Below are 23,679 nucleotides of genomic sequence, written 5' to 3'. Positions count from 1 at the left end.
CTTTAGAGTGTATCATTAGATTTTATAAATCTATAGCAGCTACTCACAATGTGAAATGAATAGCAATAAATAACTGGTCTCAAGATACCACCCTTACATCCAATAAGACAACTTTTATTTGATGCTACTTTTTCTTTTCTCTTTGCCTGAAAGAAGGAAAAGAAAGAACACTTCAGCTAAGCAATGCTGAGAGAGAAGACTGGAAACTGTAAATTATGAGGGAAGAATTCCTACCCCGGCCATACCAAATCCTCCAAGTGCTCTTTGAAACATATCAAGCTTTCTAATACAGCAGCTAATCATCTCCTTCACAGAGACCTGGATAAGCTTGAGAACTGAGGCCAAATGAATCTCATAAAGTTCCACAAGGCCAGGTGCACCTGCACCAGGGCAACCTCCAAGGCAGGAGGATGGAGGGACTGAGATCAGCCCTGAAAAGAAGGACTTGGAGACACTGGTGGATGAAAAACATGACGTGAGCCAGCAATGTGCACTCACAGCTGAGAAAGCCAACTTTACTCTGGGCTGCATCGAAAGAAGCATGGCCAGCAGGCCCAGGGAGGTCACTATGTCACTCTGCTCCACTGTGCTGAGACCCCACCTGCAGGACTGTGTCCAGATCTGGATTCCCCAGGACAGGAAAGACATGGAGCCACTTCTGCAAAGGTTACAGTTAAGGCATTGCTGTTTTCAGTGAGAGTAAGGCCTGGATTAGTCCTCAGTTCGCTTGACTACCAATTTGTTCTTTTTTTCTAGGCAGAATACTCCATTTCTTCATTGTATAATAGAAACCAAAAGTATTTTGTGCTTTCTACTTTATTGTTAAACCTGGAAGTGTGAGACTGCCTGATTCATCAATAATAGGAGTAAGTTTTGCTGAGCAAGTTCACATACTCACAGTATAAGTAAAAATAGTTTTTCTTTGGTGGAGCATCATACTAAGATTTCTAGCTAAATGTAAGCACAAGAATGAATGGTTTAGGTTTGTTTTAATTAGAAGCCTGAACAACTGCTGCTCTTGAAGAATGTTTGAATTGGCAGTCACAGTTTATTATTTCATCCAGAGAGAATCTGATGTTAGAGGCTGCACTATCACCATTGGTAATCCACACACCCCATGGGAAGAACACCTTCAGCTGCACGGGGCACTTACAAGAAAGATCTTTTGATGAATGCAGTGAACAGAATAAGAATTAAGCAACAAATAGCCCTACAAAGATTTAAAGCCACAACTCTTATGGAGGGACTACAGAACTGATTGATTGATATGACAACCATAACAACAATAAATGTTCAAGTTTGCAAATTGCTGTTGCTTACTCACAGCTAATTGGACTGTACCAGAATAACAAAATTTCTTGTAAGCCCAAGTAAAGTGTAGGTTAAGTAAACATTCTAGAATGGATTAACAGATTTCAAACTACCCAGCTACATTAGGCAGTGAGTGAACATATGTTTTCTGGTGAACACAAGTGTTATTACACTGGTCCTCATAGTATCCAGACCCATCAGTTGAAAAGAAACCTTTATTAAATTGTATAAAGCATATAAAAGTTTTAGGGTGATTTTCTTTGTATAGAAAAGAGAATTGCTTGAGCCCAGTTAAACTCAACATTACTAAAGTTGACCTAAAATATTAAGTATAGAAACAGACCCAGAAAAGTCTTGGATGAGAGGAGAGGGAGGAGCAAGGAACCATGAGCAGAGGCTGCTTTTCTGACTCATATTCTCTACCAAAAGAAAGCTCAGGCGAAATTCCTCTTCAGTGTAACTTGGAGGTCAGTGGAAACACCACAGGGATTTTAACACTTTCCCTAGAGCTGTGAGAGTTTCTTCAGATGACTGGCTTGCTGTTCAAGAATAACTTGTTTCTTTTTTTTTCTCATTTGCTTAAAAAGGAAATTCTTTCAGGATTCTTTTTTTTTTTTTTCATTTTAAATTCATCCCTTGAGAACAAGTATGGCTCACCTTTTTTTTTTTTTTTTTTTTTTTGAGAATAAACTTCCCCACTAAATCTTTGATAATGAAATACTCTGATCAGTCTAAACCAATCTGTTTTGGCTTATTTGGCATTTGAACCCAGTGTCTGGTTGTTTGTTTCAGCCAGTGAACTAAGAGATTATTTGTCTAGGCCTTCAGCAATTTTTAATCCTTAGACCACCACGATTTTTTAGTATATATGCTCTTCCTGGTGGATGAAACTAGAAGCCCAGAGATGTAAAAGAGCACTAGGCAGCCCAGACAGAACTGTTTTCTGGATGCCAAAAATAGGAAGGACAAGTGACAAGAAAACTAGGTTGGCCAGCAAGCTAAAAAGATGTGTGAGGGTACCCTGAAAAAGATGTATGAGCAGCATTTAGAGCAGCATTTAACCCTCACTCTGTACTGCTACTCCATTCCTTGGAAGAAAGACCTGGGAACTGATTGCCACCAGCACATGTAGGGCCCACAACATTCTGAGGCTCTGGGGATGGGCTGTGGTGTTGGCTGGGGCTGTTGCTCCAGAACCAAAGTGAGGGAAACTTCCACATAGCTCGGCGGGTTCAGAGGTCTGAAGCTTTGATCTCTGCATTTCTGCTCAACATCATCACTTCTATAGTCCCAAGTAGGGAATGTTCACAATCTGCAAGTTGCAGTTCTATTGCATTCATTTGGACTTGCTGCAAAACACATTTACAATGAAAGAGCAAGGAAACATCCTTGTTCTTTCCATATGGATGTCTCTGTTGGATGCCAAAAGGAGAAACATTATGCAGTATGGAGGCCAGACTTGTCTTATTAAGGCTGATCAGCTACCACACAACAGCACACTATCACTGACTTCAAAGGAAGCTGCATCAGAACCCCAGAATATATATGATCACATGAAACAGCAAGTTTTTGGCAAAACTACTATCCATGCTTCCAGATCAGTTCCCTTTATAAACATTTTTTTTCTTTCAGGTTTCCCATTCTCTTGAATTCTGTGTACCAAACTGCTGAATCAACACAGGACTTTTATCTACACATTTATCTTCAGATCTCACAAGCAACTTAATGATTGGTCCATGGGGGGAACAAAAAAACAAAACCAGTCCTGAGGAATGCAGTGCCTTGAGCTTAAGCATCAATGAGTTTCTTCCAGCGTTTGCAATTCCCCACTCTGTGATGTTCTTCTAATCAGCCCCACCAAGCCCTGAGGTGGTACACAACATTCTTCTGCTCAGCCTCTCACAGGTGGCAAAGAGAAGCAGAGGCAGACTCAGCAACCCCATCTCAGGTTGAGAAAGGAGTAAAAAGTAAGGCTGAGTGGGGAAAAAAATGCAGGCAGACACTTCTCTGTAAATGAAAGAAAGCAATGGAATGCATCACTTCTTTCTAGGTGGGAGAAATAATTATCAGAAGAACTGAGTGATTCACTGAGTGCTGATTATAACTCCTGACTTTTTTTTAATGCCAAGAAGTGAGACCAGCAGCTATGCAAGTAAAGGAAAGGGCTCATCAACTTGTGCTAACCTGGATGCCTACATTAGGAGCAAATGTTTGCAGGGGAGATACAGTCTCCAGAGGGTGATGCTGAATGCCAAGCTGGGAGCCCACCACCTTTCCCTCCTGGCTATGTAGGGAGCCCAGGCTCCTGAGTTAGCACCCCACAAATGACAAAGTGTGCATTGCCTGCATGCTGCAGCATGTGCACAAAATGTAGGGCAATTAATGTATTTTCCATTATAATGAACTGGCAGATGAAAGCTGGAGCTGCTATGCCAGGACAGACTTGGGAAAAAGGAGCACATAGTTCCAGAGGCAAGGAGCTGCAAATAGTTGCAAAAAATGGCCAGGAAAAGAGCCCAGATAGGCAGAATCAGAACAGAATAGCAGACAAGCAGAAATACTGAAGAGAACATTCTGTAAGAGTCTCTGATGCTTGTGGCACTCATCTCCTCAACCTTTTGCAATGTTTCTGTAACAGACACAAGATGCAGCATCAGTTCCTTTCCACACATAATGGTGACATCTATAGAACCTTGAATTACCTTTTTTTCCCTCTGCCAATAGCATCTGCTCAGCTGTACACATAGTCCAATTCATCCAACTCTTGCCCACTTGGTGCACACAAACCCTTGCAAAAGATTAAGATAAAACACAACTGAGCAAGGAAGAAACAAGCAGAGAAGGGTGGCCGGGGAATCCTGCTTTTACTGCCATTGAAAAGGAAGAAATTAGAATGAATCTCTGGGTGCCAGCACTGCATGAGGGAACACCACAGCATTTGTGCACCATGCAGACTTACAGCTCACCAGCATCTCTGGGCACTTGAATCCAAAGAACCAATGGTGAGAATCCAGGTGTGTTCTGCAGACATCAGTTATGCATCTTATTCATAAAGCTACACAAACACAGATTCACACCACCAATGCTGGAGGAAAACTCAGCCACTGGGATATTTATGAGAATGTTCAGATCAAATGGATGAAAACCACAAAATCTCCACACTCTCATAAAATATCTGAGCTTAGATCTTTAGTATGTAGATGAGCTCTTTCAACATCAGAAAAAACTGAAATTGTGCACCTCGGCTGAGGCAGTTACCCCAGGGGTCTGAAGAAAGGGGAACTACCTCAATATCAAATTACAGCTAAAACACATCATAGCTGCTTTGAATAGTTATTTCTGAACAGTACTAAGTTACACCCAATTACAAACCTACAACCCAGTGTATCAGCTCTGTGCTCTCAGAAAAACAGCCTAAAGTGATGAGATTAAAATACAATTGGCCTCTTGAGCCCTGGTCTGTGGAGTTTGTAGGCAACAGCCTGAGCTTTCTGAACTTTTCCAGTTTTGCTTTGCCTTGCGGTAAGCAGAGGAAACACTGTAGATACTTCCAGCTCCCTCCTATCTCTGCAGGAACTAAGAGCTTAGAGCTGTAATCATAATGAAGCACTAGATGGAGAAGAATTAGGATGTCTGATAAAAAGAAATTTCAAGTTCCTTGATTTAGCATTTGATTGATTTAGCAAAATCATGTTGATGAAAATTATCTAAAGAGCAACTGTTAGCACAGTACATACATCATCAGCATGCCTAAGCTGCTGGCACTTCACACAGGCTTAACCCTGAAGACTTCAGTACAGTCCTGGAATTTAAACTAGAATTTAGGAGAACAGCCTCATGGTCATTTTAGTCTCTGTTTTAATGACCTGCAGCACTGGCTAGAAAACCAGGTGATAGAGCTGACAGACAGTATCAGAAGAAGCTGATGGTTTAGCTGTGAGACAGACTCCACAGAGAAAAATAGAAAGCAAGCACAAGATGACTATTAAAAATAACTGAAATCCATGTATCCCAGTGTAGCAAGAAAGCAGCAGGCAGTCATCAATAGGATCAGACAGCTCAAGTATTTGGCCTGCCTTTGACAGGCCCATATGGATACTGTTTGTTTTAATGTGCTCTGGCTGCTATTACTGTACAGTGTCTATTATTAAAATTGCCACTATTCCACTTGCCAAATCTCACATGCCTTTTAGACTGTGAGAGGCAGACTGGGCACGTGGAAGAAGACAGGAACATATGTTTCCCTGATCACTGCCTGCACCATCATTTTGTATCAATTCTAGCTCTGTCTTTCAGTAACAGCTAACCAGAAACCACCTGGTAAAGGTCTGACCAAAAACCAAAATATTTTTCAGAGAAGCAACTAGCACAGCATTGCTGGCAGAAGTGCAATCTGTCCAAGTTTGCTTCAGCTGATAACATGACAGAAAACATTTTGATGTGAAACCCTGGCAGACTCTAATGTGGCATGTGATGATGGGATTTTACTGGAAAGATCAGTTTGCTTTTTAACCTTTCTCTACTGGAAGAACTTTGCAAATGTTCTAATTTGAAAGCAATGTCAAGCTGGAACACCTTCCAACTGGACCTCAGTCATCATTTCTGCAGCTCTTGGCACATGTAATGGAGGATTCAGTGAAACAGCTAAACCATCCTATTTATTTCATGATATGCACTATGTCCAATTTACTTCAGAATTCAAAACAATTAATTGGTTTTGGAGAGACAGGGTGCCTTACCAGGAGGGATAAAGAGAGTGCCATGCTGTTCTGGACTCCACAGGGAAGGTAAAGGCACCAACATTTCCTCCACCCTCAGGATCCTGTTTACAGGTCTATACAGACATTGGTCAGAAGTCAGTAGCAGACATGTTCCTCCTCACAGGAATTTGACAGAGAGGACTGTCAAAAGATCAATTCAAACCTGGAAGAGATCTGTGGACTGGGGAAAAGCCTATGAGGAAGCCTATCAACCAACAGAGAGGAAGGGCTAATGTCACCCCAAACCGCCAGCCACATGCCAACTGTGTCCAGGCCAGACAGAGCATGGGTTTGCCTGCTGCAACCCAACATGGTGAGCACTCAAAAGAACTCTGGCAAAAAAATTCACTCCAGTCTTGTCCCAAAGAAAAGCACAGCCTCATCTCAGCTGAGGACTCTAAAAGTGGGTAATTCACTAGCTTTGACTTTCATTTTAATTAACAGAGTTCTTAGAATGCTTTGTGCCATTGCAATGTTGTGAGTAAGCAGCAGTCTTGTCTGTGAGCCAGTCAGATAGCATGGGAACCTTACTGGGGCAAGACCTCTCTGCATTATTATATGTGGCTGAAATAAACCAATTTCTTTATTAACTGATCTTCTTGTTGCACCAGTAAGTTATTAAACCCACTATAATAATAATCTGATAATCATACCCTTGGGCTATGTGCTTAGCAGTCTACCTATGACTTCAAAAACAGCAGAGAGGCAAGAAACCCCCGTAAGTCACAGATCTTTTCTTTAGGGAAGAAAAACATTTTAATAACTTTCATTCTTCTTAGGGAAAAAAAATCTAAATGAGGGCCAGGCAGCTATAAGCTCAAATGGCTTTTCCTTGGACAGGACAGATGGAGTTGTGTGACATCAAGTTACATGTTCTCAGTCTACAAAGCCAACATCCAGAGCACAGCTGAGCAGTGTGTCACCTACACATCTACATAGAGTCCTGTTAGAGGAAATCTCCAACTGTTCTACTGAGTCCAGCACTCCAACAAGTTACAGACTAAGAAGGCTCACCTTGTCAAAGACTTCTTCTGCTATATTTTATTTCTGAATCAGGAACACAATTCTTCGTACAAGCACACAGTATAATTTATATGGTTTTACTAGATTTTCTCGAGTTAAACTTGGTATCGTGCCCTTAACCTCGCCTTTACTTCACACATTCAGCTTTTTTTGGTGATGGTAACAAGTGCTATCTTCCAGCTGCCAGGTGAAAAATGTGTCAGAGATATCAGAGATTAAAGAACAATATTTAAATACCTCAGCTGCATTTAAGGGAACAGAGGGGAAAACTGAAACCGTATGGTACAGATGACAGGAAATACTGTTGTCCACAAGCACAGCAGAAGCAACCATCTCAGACATCTCTTAATACTACAATAGTTTCTTGCATTTGCACAAAGCCAAGCATGGTTTCCCTCAACTGGATTCATAAAGCCACATCAATTTTGGTCTGATTAAAGGCTCATTTGAAACCACAAAAAGCAAAACAATGTTAAGTTTACTACAACTGCCACATTCCTGTGAGGGCTAGTACAGAAGATGAATGAAGTCCACATGGTTTCTTCCAAATGGAATACAGCTCTGATTAGTATTAGGAATGTGCACCCCTTTATACAACTGCTTCTTGATTAATGCAGACTGGATTGCTGGGTTTCAGTCCTCAAACTTTAAATGCAGATATTTTATGCATTAAAGTGCACAAAAATAGTACAAAATTAAACAAAGTATCTGGTTCATTATGTCACTGGATTCCAAAGCACAATCATTTTTGGGTTTAGTGTACCTCAAAACTTTTGGGTTTTCCAAACCAGCTCTCAAGTTAGGCCATAGCAATTCATCAGTGTCCTTATGAAGAAAACAGTGTAATGGTACCAGGAGAAAGACCAAGATTTATTGTGTACATGCATCAGATGGTGAGGTCATGAAGTAACCTCAAAACCAGTAGCTCTAGTCCTAGCATTTAAGTGCTGAGAAGCTGTATTTTGATCTTTGTACCAGTCTGAATGAGATCACTCAGTACCCCAACAGGGTGCCATGTGGATACCCAGATGGACAGAGAGGAGAGGTGGGCTGCTGGCCTGAGGCACCTTAGTGAGCTGAAGGAACACCTTGACAGGAACCTGAGAGACATCAACAGACTGGAGATAGTAAGGAGATAGTAGCAAGGCTACTAAGATGTCTGGGGGCTGGAGCATACAATATAAATGACAAAAGTCTGAAAGAACTGGGACCTCAGTAAAGAGGATTCTGGTTGGATAGAAAGAAAAATTCCTTCACAGTGATATCAAGAAAAAATTCTTCATAGTGGAGGTTAAGCAGTGGAGCAGGCTGCACAGAGGCAGTGGAACCATCCTCCTAAGTTGCTTTGAAAACTCAACCAGATGTAGCCCTAAGCAACCTGATCTAACTCAAACTAGCTCTGCTCTGAGCAGAGGTTGGATCAGCTTGCTCCAGACCCTTCCAATCTGAATTTATTTTTATGATTTTGTCTTACAGTACAGTGCTTAGAGCATTGCTCAACATTTACAGCCTTTTTTTCCCTGTGTTTTTACAGTTACTTGCATTAAAAGCTGTCATTCTACAGGAATTAAGGTGGGAGGATACTTTATGTGGTTTATTACCACAGTGACAGTGTTTTAACTACCTACCAGCTTTCAGAGAGATGGAAGATTCAACCAGGTATAGACACCAAAAAAAACCAAACCAAAACCAAACCAAAAACCAAACCCACCATTACCTTTAAAGGCAACTGTTTGCAAAGAAAGCTCAAAGCAGCAGTGATGGAGTTCTTCTCAGGTGTGAAGGCAAATGTAAATCTAGAATATAAACTCCCTCTTACAGACACCTGGTCTGCATGAGCACAGAAGTGCTACTTAGAGATTGGGGTTGAGGACTACTGGTACAAATTACACAGATGTGATACACTAAACTCTGATAGTTTCTTTAAAGCTGGAGATCAAACTACTTTGGCTTGTCTTTAATCCTGCTTCACAGTTTATAAGAATTATACTGGTTTGTTATTCCCTCTGGACTGCCTGTATTAAATGAAGTGCTTAAAAGAAGTTCTTAAAAAGCAGTACAAAACAATGAAGTTCTGTGTGTCCACAGATCTGAAATTCTGCATTCTCTTCTCAGTGCCCTGCCAAAATGCCCAAACTATAATCTGCAGGGAGCTGGTCTATAGTTTCCATGAGCTGGAAGAGCATTTAATGAACCCTAGATTTCTTCTCATTTGAAGAAAGTTTCTTACCAGTCCTACACATTTTATTTTCATATTTAACAAACCACAGCAAGGAAAAGAAGCACTACCACCTAACATCTGGCAGCAGATTTACAGGTTCTGATCAAAGATAAGTAACGTACAATATTCTTTCAAGTGTGAATTGCACTGTGGTCTGACTGTTCATGGAGAAGGGTGATGATCATATAAGGATGCTCTCCACAGAAAAAAACTTTTTAGTATCTACATAAGCTCTCATTTTTATTAACAGACACCGAACGGTAGTGATTTGTGTGTATGTTTATTCTGAAAGCTTTTTTTTTCTTTAATGGCATAGAGGGAGAGTACAGATGAAGGAGTAAACTTCTGTTTTCACTAAGGCTGAAAAGCCAGAGACAGAGTTCGGGTGTAAGGACAAAGAGCTCCAAGCTGCAACTTGTGGCCATTATTCCTTGCTGTACCAACTGATATGAGCAAGAAGATTTCTGTTCTATAGTCTTTGTTTGCCCTTCAAACATTTGTAAGCAGTTTTAGAGTGCCTCTGGTCATGTTTTTGCTAGACTAAACAAGCTCAGCTTCTCAGTGTCTCTTCAGAGGACATGTGCTCTAGGGCCCCTGACTATCTTGGTAGCCCTCCAGTTTTTTCAGTAGATAAAGATTCATTGTCCAAAGTAAAATGAAGTACCCCTTGTATCTGTTGTAATAAAACAACACTGAAATAGTTAAAAACAAAGCAGATATTCATCACTTGGGTGGAAAAACTTTGCTCTGAAGGGCTGCCCAATTTTCAGTAATTATATCAACTTTTTTGATGTTAAAAGAATGTATGCATAGGCCATATATTTCCTTCTAAGACCAAAAGAAACATGGTTTTCTTGTGAAGTTTAATCAAAACAGCATTTTTGTTGTGCATTCCTTATGGCTCTAGAGCTAAAGAAAATTTTTCTTTAACCAGCAACTGGGACTGAGGGGAAACCAGGAATGGTGCTACAAACAGCTGCTTTGGGGCAGCCCACACAGAAGTCCTGAAAAGCTCAGGATGATCACACAAGGCCTGTGAGGTTAATCTTGTTATTGGATAGTACTGTAAATGGTATCTCAAATTCAGTTCTCTGCATTTTTACACCACTCAAGGCTTCAAGCCAAGGTCGTGATAAAAATAATTATTTGGAAAAGCACAGCAAAAACCTGACCAAAGAGTTTGTTTCCAGTACCTCCCAATTAAGTCCAAAGGAATCAAGACCTCCCATGTGCAGACTGGGTGTTACGTTTGCACTGATGCATCAAACCCATTTACCCTGCATTTAATCTCTCTTTGCAGCACTGAACATTCTTGCACAGAACATTTTTTCAACAATACACAGTTTAGCCACTACTCCATATCCCATTCTGGGCCCATGTACCCCAACAGCTTCTTACCTACAATATCTTCATAGGCATTTTCTTCTAAAGTGCTCTTGGATCCAAATTTATGCTGGCTCTCAGTCCCATTTTCAGTTGGGGAGGAAGGGTAGAGGGATTGCAGACTTGAGGCATCCTCAAATTCAAAGGATTTTCTAAAGTTTAAAGCAAAAAAATAATTAGTAACTAGAATGCAATTGACTCAAGCACTAAGCTTAGCTCTGCTAAAAAAAGAAAAAACAATATATATATACCAAAAAAACCTTACATATCATGCTTTAAGGACCAACTTTTAGAGGACCTTAAGTTCTATATTCACAGCAGTCCTTAGTATATCAATTTGTGACACTTTTTTGTGAGGTTGGAAGTATTGTTTTCCCCTATCTATGGACATGGAGAAAAGATGAAGGAAGTACGTGATATTTCTCAAAGTTTACAAAGTAAATTAGCAACACAGTCCTCAGATTAGAAATCAATCTTCTCTTGCCAGGAGGCCCAGAAACATGTGGCCACCTCTCCTGAAGAAAAATACAAGTTTCTGGAAACATGTGTTTGGAAACATGTTTCTGAAATACATGTGTCCTGAACTTTCAGATTTGTTCCTGCATAAAGATCAGTGTGCAAATTCCAAAGGCAAACTCACGTGAAAGTCATCCCCCTTCCCCTGCACACCCTGCATCCAACACTGGCAGCAAAGGACAAAGCACGGAATAAGTGGGAGCTCTCTAGGATAGAGGAGCAGCCCAGGGCTTGATGGTTGGAGCTGTCTGCCAGGAAACTGAGGGGCAATTGGGCTGGATGAACCCATAGAACTTGTGTTCCACTTGAAGAGATGATGCACAGCCTCTCACTCACACCTGTCCCAGCACTCCTGAGCAGCTCTGGGTGAAGAGCAGCCCAAGCCCATCCTCCTGTTTGCCCAGCACGTGTGCTCTGAGGCAACATCAACACTGAAGCTGGGAGGTGCCTGGTTTGCACTGCAGCTGTCTGAGGGCTGCCATTCATTGGACTGACTTTGGGCTGAGGTTGAGATGATGTGAAAACTGGGGTGCTGTAAGGCTTGCAGTGGCTGTGCTGATGCCCACATTTCACCCAATTAGATGCACAGTAAACCATACTGCCACCAACCCCCTTTCCTCTTCTCCCCGGCTGACAGTGTATCTGTATGGCAGGGGCACAGTCTCATGGGACATCCTTGTTGGCTCAAGAGGTTCCCCACAGGCAATACAGTGACTGGTGAACAGAAATGCACTTGGCAAGAGCATTTTTGTCTGCTGGAGTGGACTCATGGGTCTGGGGCAGGCTCTAGGAGCCCCCCTCTCTCTCTCATTTCTGCAGTCTTCAGAACAGTCAGGTCACTGTTATGCACATCAGGATAGTGGCAGAAAAAAGCTGTGCACTTCAGGTCCAGTTATCCATTCCTTCACACCTCCTGACAGGTGTAAGGGATGCTTAGGCACTGAAGACATACCTGCCTGATAAATGGGCCTCTCTAAGGCAGCTAAACATCCAATTTCACAGAAATGCTATGATGCAGTGACACTTCATAGGACCACAGGAATGGTTCTTCTGGACTGGCACTAAGTTCTGAGCCTCTCCTGTGACATTGCTCTCCTGCTCTGCATCTATGCCAGAGGATTTCCAGTCACCAGGGAACATCCAGCTCACATCAATCTTAAGTGCAGAAGCCACCATGAGCACAAAGTCCTCTGAACACAGACTGGCTCTGTGCTAGCAGGCAAATATCCAGGATGTTCTTAATTTTGTTATAGTCTTGAATTAGTCACCACAAAGACACACAGTATTTTCAACCAGAATGTCAGAAGAATCAATATCCACAGTCCATTCTCATGACCTTCCAGTGAATACAAACCACACTTATGTTTAATCTGAAACACAGCTACAAGCTACAGACACAATGAATTATATCTGTTCTCAAAAATAGAACAGTTTAGAGACTCAGATTTCAATTAACAAAATTTAGTTCAATTAACAAAATAGTCATTCTTAGATGACTAGTATGGTCTCAGACACTTGGTAAATTAATTACCCTTACTGCAACTAAAGAAAGAAGAGTAGCAAAGACAGCGAAGTTAAGATTTTAAAAAGGATTTCCATCTAGCCTTGAAGTCAGCCAGCAAACCTGTGATTTTAGGAGGTTTATTTAAACTCACAGAGATCATCATTAATCAGAGGTAAGATCAGATACGCCACTAAACTATGACAAAGCTATTACAGACCAATGGAAACATGTTTCCAACCAATGGACCTACTTTGTACAACGTCAGTCTGATCTGCAAGAATCATCGGGCACATATGGTAACATTGTAAATCCTACAACTATACTAATTACAACTTAAATTGATAAATATTGCTTTTGGTTTTGGCTCATACCTGCTAACCCCCCCAAGACTAAGGCTTCTTTACTGAAACTTGTGGTCTAGCTCAGCTGTGACAGGAGACTGAACCTGCAGAACAGCAGCTGCAAGCAGGAATTGCACCTCTTCTTGAAAGAAACAAAACTTTATCTCACAAACTCATTGTAACAAAATATTGTAATTCTCAGATGACCTGTATGGTCTCAAACTCAGTGTGAGCATGTACCTGGGGACTGACTCTGATCACTTAGCTGCAGGTCACACAGTGATTCTGTTCAAAAATAATCTCCTGTTATTTATTACTCTCCAATGCCCACCACATGGACCACTTTACAACTTGCCCCTTAATTTTGCAAAAAAGGCTATAAGAAATCCAAAGAGCATCCAGAATATAAGAGCATCCAGAAATTATTTTCTTCTGTGCATTAGAAATGTTATGCTGAACAAAAAGAGGTTAGTTTTATTTCACAAACTCTCACTAAAATCTGGATTTAATAGTCCTAGCTCAGACAGTTGCCTAAACTCAAAGCTTAGCACTGCTAATCAAAGCTTGATACTCTTCCCCATGTCCTCCCTTTCTCAGAGGAACAACACACATCAGCAGAGCTGTCTGATCCAGTTCAGAAGCAGGTGTCTCTTGAAAGTAAAGGACAGAATCTGAAGGCTTCACTTATCCTTTTCCTGCTTCGGGGTACTTCAGGTCAAGTCGTGCTGACATAAACTTTTAATTAACTGAAGCAACATAAAGCACCAGATACTGAACTGATTGAGTGCATTTGAGATGCTGTTTAGCAGTTATTTGCAAAATTAATCTTTAAATATTGAGGACGTATGGGTATCCTACACATTCACAGATAGGTGAACTTGTTGCCAATGTCATACTTTGAATGCTCAACAATAGCTATGCCTACAGCATGTACTATTTCCAGAAATTCAAAGGGAATCATGTAGTCTTAACAGGTCAAGATTCACAGACTGCTGGGGAAACGTAGCCATATACTCTGCTCACCATTAACTCAGGAAGGATAAAAAGGCCATTCTGTGCCAAAATGCATTTTTCTCAGCATGAATCCTCTACAGCTATTGATAGCAATTCAAGACAGCACTTCTAAGCACTGAATTGAATAAAATCATCAACTTGCATAATGCTGACACAATTGCTGTAGTAACAAGCTTTGGAAACCCACACTCTGTGAGTATGTTTTGCAGTGAACCAGCAGACAGGACTATCAGATCAGCTGTGGTGACACTACAAGAGCATTTAAGAATCTCAGGTGAGAGATTACGTGCCAAAATGAGCAAGATAACCCTCAGCACACATGACCTAGAGTCTTTTCCAGGGTTTGAGGAATGCAAGGCTGGAGAATTCCAAAACTGTAGACATGTAAACGTATTATACCAGTGCATCCCAGTGCATTTGTAGTCCAGAGGAAAAAACACTTGTCTTGCACATTATCCCTAGCATTTCTCAAGTCAAAACCATTGTATTAGAGGGATAGTGTAAAATATTACTAAAAAGACAGTATAATTATTTATTTTAAGATTGCACACAAGACATTTCCATTAATTTTACCTATTCTGGGATTTTCTGTGAAAGCGTGACTCTTTCTTCTGCCTTCTGGTCACAGGGGGTGCAGGGGTGGATGGGAGGGGAGGAGGAGCAGCAGGTGTAGGAGATGGAGGTAGGCCATTGCTTGGTTTACTTTTGTGGTTTTTGTCTGCTTCATATTCAAAGGTGCGTTTGGGCTTGGGGACAGGATTCACTGCAGTGTTAGCTGGGCTTTCAAGGAGCAGTTTAGGGCCAGCCAAGTTTGCAGTAACCCCTTGCTTTGTCTTACTGCTTTTCTCAGCCTCAGCAGCTGTCTCTGGTTCACTCCCCGAAATAACACTCCCTCCTTTGCTATCACTTAGAGTTTCACTCAGTCCCTCCACAGTATTGGAAGTCACAGACTTTTTCCTCCCTTTGTCAACACTGTAACAGCTACTTGGTAACTGGGGGAGGCCTCTGCCAGGCTGCTCTTTCAGTGCCTGTTCGATCTTCTGGATTCTGTTGAGCACAGCAGAGGACTCTTTCCTCACATGGCCCTTGAGGAAAGCAGCAGCAGGAGTCTCACTCCTGCCTGGTCTCTTTTCAAACCGATGGCAGGAATCCCTGTCCAGAAATTCCTCCTCCTCTGTTTCTGGGTAAGAGCACTCGGAAAACGTTCGGCTCATTCTCCTGAGTCCTTTGAAATCAAAGGTCTTCTCGCTGCAGGGAGAGGTCAGCACGCTGGGGCAGCTCTCACTGCCCGACCTCTCCCCAGCATCCCTCTTGTCCACACACACACTGGTCCTGGGGGACAGCTCCCGGCGGCATTCCCATTCTGTGATCTTCTGCCTGATGTCCAGTGCCTGGGAGCGGACACTCGCCCGGCTGAGGGAGAGGTTCCTCAAGTTGGTGGCAGTGCCCAAGGACAGAGTGCTCCGAGCAAGCGGATGGCTCCCTATCGTGTCCCCATCTTGGGCCTCCTTTGGACTCTCCTTTTGGTCCTCAGACTTGAATACAGAGAGCCTTTTATCCAAAGCACCCACACTGACAGCCTTGAGAGGGTGGCTTGGAGGTTCAGTGTCGGATGGGCTGGTGGGGGGGCTTGGCAGGGTGGGCGTGCGGCTGCTCCAGTCCCTGAGGCGCGGTCTGGAGTTGGAGGCTTTGGTGAGCCGGGTAGAGCGGCAAGAGTCCTCGCTGTCACTGAGGGGGTAGGCTGGGCTTCTTCGCAGGGACAAAAGAGGTGGTGGAGAAACTGATTGACACCTAGAAGCAGAAGGAAATAAAAAATAAAAAAAAAAATCAAGTCCTTGGGAAAACTAGAGTTATTTGCCAAATTTCTTCCGGCTGCAGGTAAAGCAGAGGATGTCTGCGCACTGCAAAACTACTGCAAAGCGTCACTGAGACACCAAACACCATTCAGCCAGAGTCGAGGGCAAGGGGAGGAAGCAGTTAAGTGAGGTTGGTGATGAGCAGGTGAGCAGGTCATTCAACATGTCCAAAGCCATTTTTCTCACCTCCAAATCCCCCAGTTTTTCCAAGTTTCCTGATTTTAAAGACAGATGAGATTCTCAAAGCAAACCATTGCCTTGAATGCATCTACCATCTCCAGCAGAACAGCTGGCCTCCCAGATTAAAGATTCCCTCTGCAAGAAAAGGGGATTGTCAGAGAGAAGATTCCCACTGCAGCAAAAATGGGATCAAGACTGATCAAGAAGGAGCACAGCTTACTCACTGGTTGTAGGAGCAAACCAATTTTTAAAATTTGTTAGCTTTTAATTTACAGCATTTGAAGCAAAATACCTCTGTGGGCAGCAGCTGCAGTACTTTAGCCACAATGTTTCAAATCTCTGAAGTATACAGCAAACGAAGAAAAAAAAACAGCAGCAAAAGGAAGACTTGTTTTGTCTTTGGCCTGCTGTTGTGGCCAAGAGATTAAATTCTCCTTATCAGAGAGAACAGAAACTATTTCTTATCAAAAGAACATTACAGTCTAGAAAAAAAAATGTATTAATCTGCCTGCAGTACGTGTTGAGTCTAAGCCATACAGAAAGGTCTCAGCATCTTACCCTGGAAAAAAAACCCAGGACAAGTTTTTCCACAGTTTGCAAAATTAGCCATTGTTACTGGAGTTTCATAAATTGTTGTGCTGGCTTTTAAGAACAAAAAGACAAAAAGAAATCAAACCAATTAGCCAGTTGCTTCACCACCAATGAGACAGCAATAAGAAAATTAAGCCAAAATCATGACAAAGAAAGGGTTTTACTGTTCTGCCACAATACGCAAATACAAAACATAGCAGTATTGATCATGATTCCTTTGACATTTTGCCTTAGGAATTTTTCTGTTCCATACAATAGGAAAGAAGAGGAAAGACCCCAAAATAATGCCTTACATGTGCAGTTAATTCCTGTGCTATTAAGATTGTGGACAATAATCTGTACACATAAAAGCAGACGGAAGACATATTTGACCAAAAGGAATCAGGAAGCATATTTCTTCACTTTAGCAAAGAGAGAAAAGATTCAGCAAATCCCCACTACAACGTGGTTTTGTCCCCAGCAGCCAGACAATACCTATGGGCACAGGTCCCAAATTGTCTGCTTTAATCTGAAAGTCCAGAGCACTGGGGCAATTTCTGAAAAAATTGCAGGAGATCTCTGCAGGAGATATTTTCTTCTCCTTCAAATACATCCTCAGACCGAACTATTAGATTTCATCCCAGTTTCCTACAGTGGATACCTTACAAGTAAAGCTTGGAAATATCACAGGAGGAAAGTTCTGTTCATAAAAGCGCAGTGACCAAATTATCACAAAAAGGAACTTATCTCTCATTCGGGGTCCTATGTGATCAAGCTGTTTTGGTACAGAAGTTCCACTGCTTGGGGACTCCTGTTTCTTCATCATTTCAAAAAGTAAATATGCCCACAGGAAAAGACAGAACTTGTGCCAAAGATAATGACAAATACTCCACCAACAACTGCTTAGAGCTTAATTTCAGGACAGAAATGTATGTCAGAAAACACTCTTTTCATCCTAGAAGTTAAATTTCCTGCTACTCTGTACAGCTTCAGGTAGGTGTCCTCAGAGCTGTCAGAAGATCAAAAGCAAGTGATAGGTGATGAGTGATTCTGGTTGGTTATTGCAGTATAGAATTTGTAGTGAACTGCCTAGAATTACCTCTGCCTACTCACCTTTACCATTCCTGAAGATGCAACCTAAATCAGCCTCCTCACACTTGGTGTGGCTAAAGTCAGACTGGGCTAAAGTCAGTAAGGGGACAGCAGAGGTGAAGGACATGCTGCCAATCCTCTCACTGCCTTTGACTCACTACATCAAAAATACAGTTGGCAGAGTCCCTCACTTCCTTATACTCTAAGAAACACCTTTCCAGTTGCTTTCACTGTCAGAAGGTTTGTTGACTCATCAGGGGAAGAGTAAAAGGGGAAAAGCATGATTTGCATAACCTACAGAATTTGCACATCTCTTCCTAGAGATAGGAGGCAATCTTTTAAATCCCAGGTCCCTGTAAAGTCACTGCACTTAAGGATTGGCTTTGTAATCCCTGATTGCAATTATAAAAGCCCCACCCACTCCCACTGAGGAGAAATGGGGCAGCAGAGCAGCAGTGTAAGCTGCTAAGTAGTTGGGATACCACAGTTAAGGAAGAGATTCTGCTTTACATGGCATTACACTGCAGTTATCTAGATAGAAGCTATAAGACTAATTCAACAAGAAAGAGAAGCAAAGCTTTGTCTTTATGGCTTCAGATAAATGTTGTTCTCCAAAAGCCAGTGGCAAGCAACAGAATGGAATAAAACCAAACCAAACCAAACCAACCTGATCAGTGGGTAACAGTTAATGAAATGGTCCTTCCTCAAGAAGCCTACACTTCCATTAGAATATTCTATTGAAAGTACAGTAGTTCCACAGACTTGAAAATCAATATTATTGGACACAGGCAAATAATTAAATAACTTTCAATCTCCCATTCAAAGAACATAAAACCACACATTTTTATTGAAGTTTTCCACATTCACAATGATACATGCAACACCTTACAAAGCATATGATTACAGACACCTTCAAAATGTTACATATAAACAGCATAATTTAAAATAATGGAATCAACTTTAGATTTCTGACTAAGTTCACTTGAACAGCCCCTCCCCTCTGGGCAATGACATTTCTTTGAGAATAAGAGCATGTCACAAATCACACCGCAGTGAATTGCTCCAATTGCACAGCTGGTAAGGGTGTTCTTCCCACACACAGCCTTAGGTTCACAGCTCTCAAAACTACTGGCAAGTCAGCAGTGAATTGCAGTCTAAAAGGCAAATCATCTGCCAAGAAGCCAAAAATGCCTTGTCACAGGTCACAGGTCCTGAAACTACCTTCCTCATGGGATTCATTGCTGCACAGTGAAGGGAGCAGACAGTATCTGGTTTCAAGCCCTCTAGGCCATGTTTAACTTTGCTGTTGTGAGAAATGAGAAGAATCACCCATAGTAGGAGAAAACTGATATCACAGAATTCAAAGAATGGTTGTAAGGGACCTCTAAAGATAAAGATCACCTTGTCCAATCTCTCTGCCATAAGTAGGGACATCAGTGGCACACTGCAGAGTTGTTTTGAACTCTAAATTTTGAAAGTTAATTTAGTAAATTAAAATTTTAAAATAAATAATTTAAATTAAATTTGTGCACATCTTCTTCAGATAGCTTTCAGTAACAGGATGTGGCCAGAACAGTGGCCAAAGAGCTACATTTTTTGGCAGTCAGAGTACAGTAAGAATGTGCATTTATTGAGGAGTCAGCATCCATTACCCACACAGGTTTTATGAATATGAACAATATTCAGTTGCATTTCAGATCAGGGATTAAAAGTGAATGAAGAGTGGTTAAGTGGCTTGCCCTGAAAGAGTTACAGGACTCCTGACTCCCACTGCCCTTTCTGCCTGACCTGGGAGCTCAGCAGCTCAGACTCCACCTCACTGCTTTAGCTCTCCTGAAGCACCAGGACTGACTCCACAGATTGCTTTGTGCTGAGGACAGACAAGCTGGCAGAAGCTGCTCAGCAGTCTTTCAGTTTTGCAAGTCCCTTCTGCCCTGCTAAAACTAACACTTATAGAATAATAGGATAGTTTTTGGCTCTCTGATCCAGGGAATTTCCTACTTCAACATGCTCAGGAGCCCATTTACTGGAAAAGAGAGTGAGAAACTCGTTGACAAAAAGGTGCTGGGTCTTTCCAGGCTCCTGTTGATGAAATCCCATCATTTTACAGTAACAATGTTTGATGATCTCATGCAAAGTCACACGGTGTTTAATTTGTCAGGACTTTCTCCCCCCTTTTGCTCGGAAAATGCTGTTTTCTTAGTATTTTATTTAGGTTTTCTGCTTATCTCTGATTTTTCTCAGGGCGTTGTGCCATTTCATCAAGAGAACATAGCTTGCTTCAGTGTAATGATAATAGCATCAGAATCCATTGTGACTGTCAGCATGTTATTTTGTGTATTGAGAAGACCTGGCCAGCCGCACAAGACCAGAGACTTTTCATTACTCTAGCCAGTATTTAGAGAGATCTGAAAAAAAAATCAACAGAAATTTCTCCTTGCAAGAGCAGCAAAACTTATTTTCAATACAGATGGTAAAGCTGCCTTGTTTCCAGGTAATTTAAATGTAACTACAGGATTACCCAGAAATTCGTAAGAGAGAATGTTAGGAAACGTCCATCTACCAACTTTTGAATTATTTCATACAACACTATGAATTAATAACATATTAACATTAATTATGACTTTAATTTCTTTCTCTCTCAACCAAAAGACTGCGCAATCATTTGAAGTACTAATTTAGATATCCATTGGTAACACTCCACTGGAAAGAATGGTAAAGGCCATGCCTTTCCAGCACCTTGTTAGTCTCTTTTGTTACTGAGCAAACAAATTGGTTGTGTTCAGGCTTCATGATGAAAAACTAAATTATCTTATTATAGATTGTTGAAAACCCCTAAAATCTATGGATTTTATTGCATACCCAGATGAGCTTAGTTACGTCCAAATTTTTGATCAACATCCGCCTCTAAACGGTTGAAAGGCAACGGAAATAAGAAACTCAGAGAACAAGATATAACTTATTGGATTACTGGATTTTCAAAAGAGCATTTTCTCCTGTGCAGGTGTAATATAAATACAAGTGCAAGTGTAGCATAACAAAAAGCTGTACTTGCAATTTTGTATTGAGACTAAAAGTGGAGATTATAGGGCCCAGGCCTGACTTCTGCCTATAGTAGAGGATGCAGAAAAATGATGCACATTGTCTGAACCGAGCAAGAGGCAGGGCTGTGTCCACCCAAAAGCAGAGCCTTGTATGGTCAGATTGTAGCAGCACGGTTCAGCAGCCCAGAAAGGTCCCTGGAGTGAGCAGCAGCCCCTGCTTCCTGCCAGCCACACTGAATGCAAATACAGGAATCCATCCTTCCCAGAGCAAAGCAAAGGGAGAGAGAAGTACCTGCTGGCTGGAATCACGGGTACCTGGCACATTTTGATGCACTGCTCCTGGGAACAGATATAATGGTTTGCCGTGGTTTTTGAACTCCCACTTGATTTAACACAGTAGGCAGAGGAGAATAAATGTATGGAGACCAACAGAGGCTTCCAATTAGAACCAGTGTTTCTGTATCATTTCTTTCATGACCTACACAAAACAAGCACTTTTGAAAAGGTTCAGTATCAGCAGCTCCTTGTACCTGGTACAGTTTCATGTCACCCTAAGGGCACTGGTGCCAGGAAATAACCCAGCAAACAAACTGGAAAGCATTCTTCTGCCTGTCAGACAGATGCTTGTTCAAGCTCCTGATACGAATTAATACTTCAGCACAAACAAAATCTTCCAGTCTTGCCTCTCCAGCTGCAAATGGCATAATAATTTGAAGGCCAAAAACCTAAAGACTTCGACTGAAGCAATGTTGAAGGACACTTCCCATCAAATTATTTGCTGCAAAGCACTCAGCAAGGCATTACTGTCAAACAGCAACAGCAGAACGCTCAGGGGACAAAATGCAGGTAGTCAGACTGCTCTAACTGGGTTAGTAGGTGGTTAACATGAGGCTCAAACATAAAACCATCACCAAAATACATGGCATGAAATGGGTTTGTTGCTTAGACCAAGAGGATCTCAATGTATTGATGGAGCTTTGAGTTTTGACATTTTATTTTCAAATATAAATGAACACCTAGGTTTGAACAAGTAAATTGTACGCTCTGTCAAAGAAGATGAATTGCATCTTTCATGTATTACTTGTACCAGGAGTACAAAAAGACTTTAAAATAGATGTATCTTCCTTGTATCTAGGGATCATGGGAACTTTAAGCCAGTCAAAAGGAACTTCCTGATCTACTGAATTTAAATCCAATTCTGTTTAGTAGTAAGCCTATTACAACATATTCTGCACTCTGGCATACCATAGAGTACTGTCATTTTCTGCATAGGTAGATAACTACAGATGATATTTAATTATCTTAAATCTAAATAAGAGTTTACACTGAGCAACAGAGGTGGACTTTTCGGTCAGTGCTGGGGACACAGTAAAAGGGTGGGGTTTGAGCTGATTCAACTTGGAAATGAAGCAAGTAGTACAACTTCTCATATCTTGCCTCTCACTTGGGAAGGAAAGTGATCAAAGTGGCAGCAGAACAATCCGTGTTCCACCAGAACCTTTATGATTTCTGAGCTCTCACCAGGGGGACTGTTTAAAATTCTCAAAAATCTGCATTCCAGATAACCTCCACCCTTTATTGTTGACTTAGGGATTGTGTCAAAAATAGGCCAGAAAATACTTTCCAAACTGAAAAGTGAATTTGCATTGGAAGACTGTTTGAAATAGGCTCATTCTCATGAACATGTGCAAGTGATGGAAAAGTCCCAGCACGGAGACAGAATGAGGCAATAAGATCAAAATGAATGAATGTCACAAAATGTTTAAAGATTGGATAAAAATAGAAACATCAATTATTTTTGTTTGTACTTCTGAATTTTTCCCCCAAAGAACGCTGATAATAAAATAAATAAAAAATTGAGACCATATCAGAACTTACTACAAAATAATAGTCAGAGAATTGTTACAAAAACCAAAAAAAACCCATCAAGCTCTGTCTTTTCAAAAGCTCTGTCTAGTTCCTGTGCTTTCAAGAAGTACTGAATTGATGATAACAATTATGGGATGCATTCTAGAGAGTGCTGGGGTGAATTTCTGTATTTAAAACTCCTCCAGCCCTCTGTGTTTTGCAGTCAGTTGACAGACAGATCACACCAAAACTCAGCTGACTGTAGCTGAACTGGGGTTTTATGGCTTAGAAGAAAAACATCTGATTTGTACCAATGAAATTCAGGAGTCATTCTGCCAAAGTAAATTACATGAAGTGGCAACTGTGCTCTACAACTGTACAGAAAAGAGGCAAATAAGTCAAAACTGATGAGTCAGGTCCTAAAGACTTGAATTAGGCTGGGTCTGTAAAGCAAAGACAGCAAGAAAATATGACAATGACAAATGACTAAAACAAAATGTGATCAATGTGCATTAGGTACTTGTCTTTGCCAAGAAATTTCTAAGGGTGAAGAAGATAACAGGAAATTGTGAAATTATCTGGACTGAGAGGGCTAGATTCCCTGCTGCTCTAGATTTATGGCAATCAGAATTCTACTCTGTTACAAGTTCAGGATGGTTTTTAAACAATGCCATGCATCAGCTGCTCTCACCCCCTCTGTTCTGATACAAGTGCTACTCAAAGCACAGACTGGCAGCCTGTACTGTACATCAGAACATCATCACAGTCATCAGAAGCTGACTGCACACAGAAAAAAAATCAAAAGCAAGAACTGAAATATCAGATAAAGCCATCCTCTTTTTTTTCTCCACTGAAGTACAGTGCACTGGTTTTATATGACTATCTCTCATTTTCTCCTCTAAAAAAAAATTATTCCAAGTTAAAAAAATAGAAGCCTCCTTCGCAGTTACTCTTTTCCCATAACATGTTCTGGATTATAATTTATGCAATAGATATTTCCACTGTTAGATTTCCAC

The 23,679-nt window shown here is 41.3% G+C and overlaps 1 protein-coding gene across 4 annotated transcripts in view; it reads right to left on the bottom strand.

Moving 5' to 3' along the window:
- The window catches only part of DENND2B (DENN domain containing 2B), an 85,782-nt gene that overhangs the window by 37,431 nt on the left and 24,672 nt on the right, over nucleotides 1-23,679 (bottom strand). For 2 of the 4 annotated variants that reach the window (XM_071762093.1, XM_071762094.1), the window contains 2 exons: nucleotides 14,647-15,864; nucleotides 10,714-10,850 (listed from right to left, as the gene is read on the bottom strand). In XM_071762093.1, the coding sequence (XP_071618194.1) occupies nucleotides 10,714-10,850; nucleotides 14,647-15,864 (1,355 nt within the window). Of the gene's footprint in view, nucleotides 1-10,713; nucleotides 10,851-14,646; nucleotides 15,865-16,115; nucleotides 16,245-23,679 lie in introns of all 4 variants that reach the window. The other 2 variants (XM_071762095.1, XM_071762096.1) reach the window with 2 other exon arrangements.

This window comes from Heliangelus exortis, chromosome 18 (assembly GCF_036169615.1).
Source record: "Heliangelus exortis chromosome 18, bHelExo1.hap1, whole genome shotgun sequence".
In the NCBI taxonomy this organism is placed as follows: Eukaryota; Metazoa; Chordata; class Aves; order Apodiformes; family Trochilidae; genus Heliangelus; species Heliangelus exortis.
Note: the sequence above shows the minus strand (reverse complement) of the source record. Positions and strands in the feature narration are given on the sequence as shown.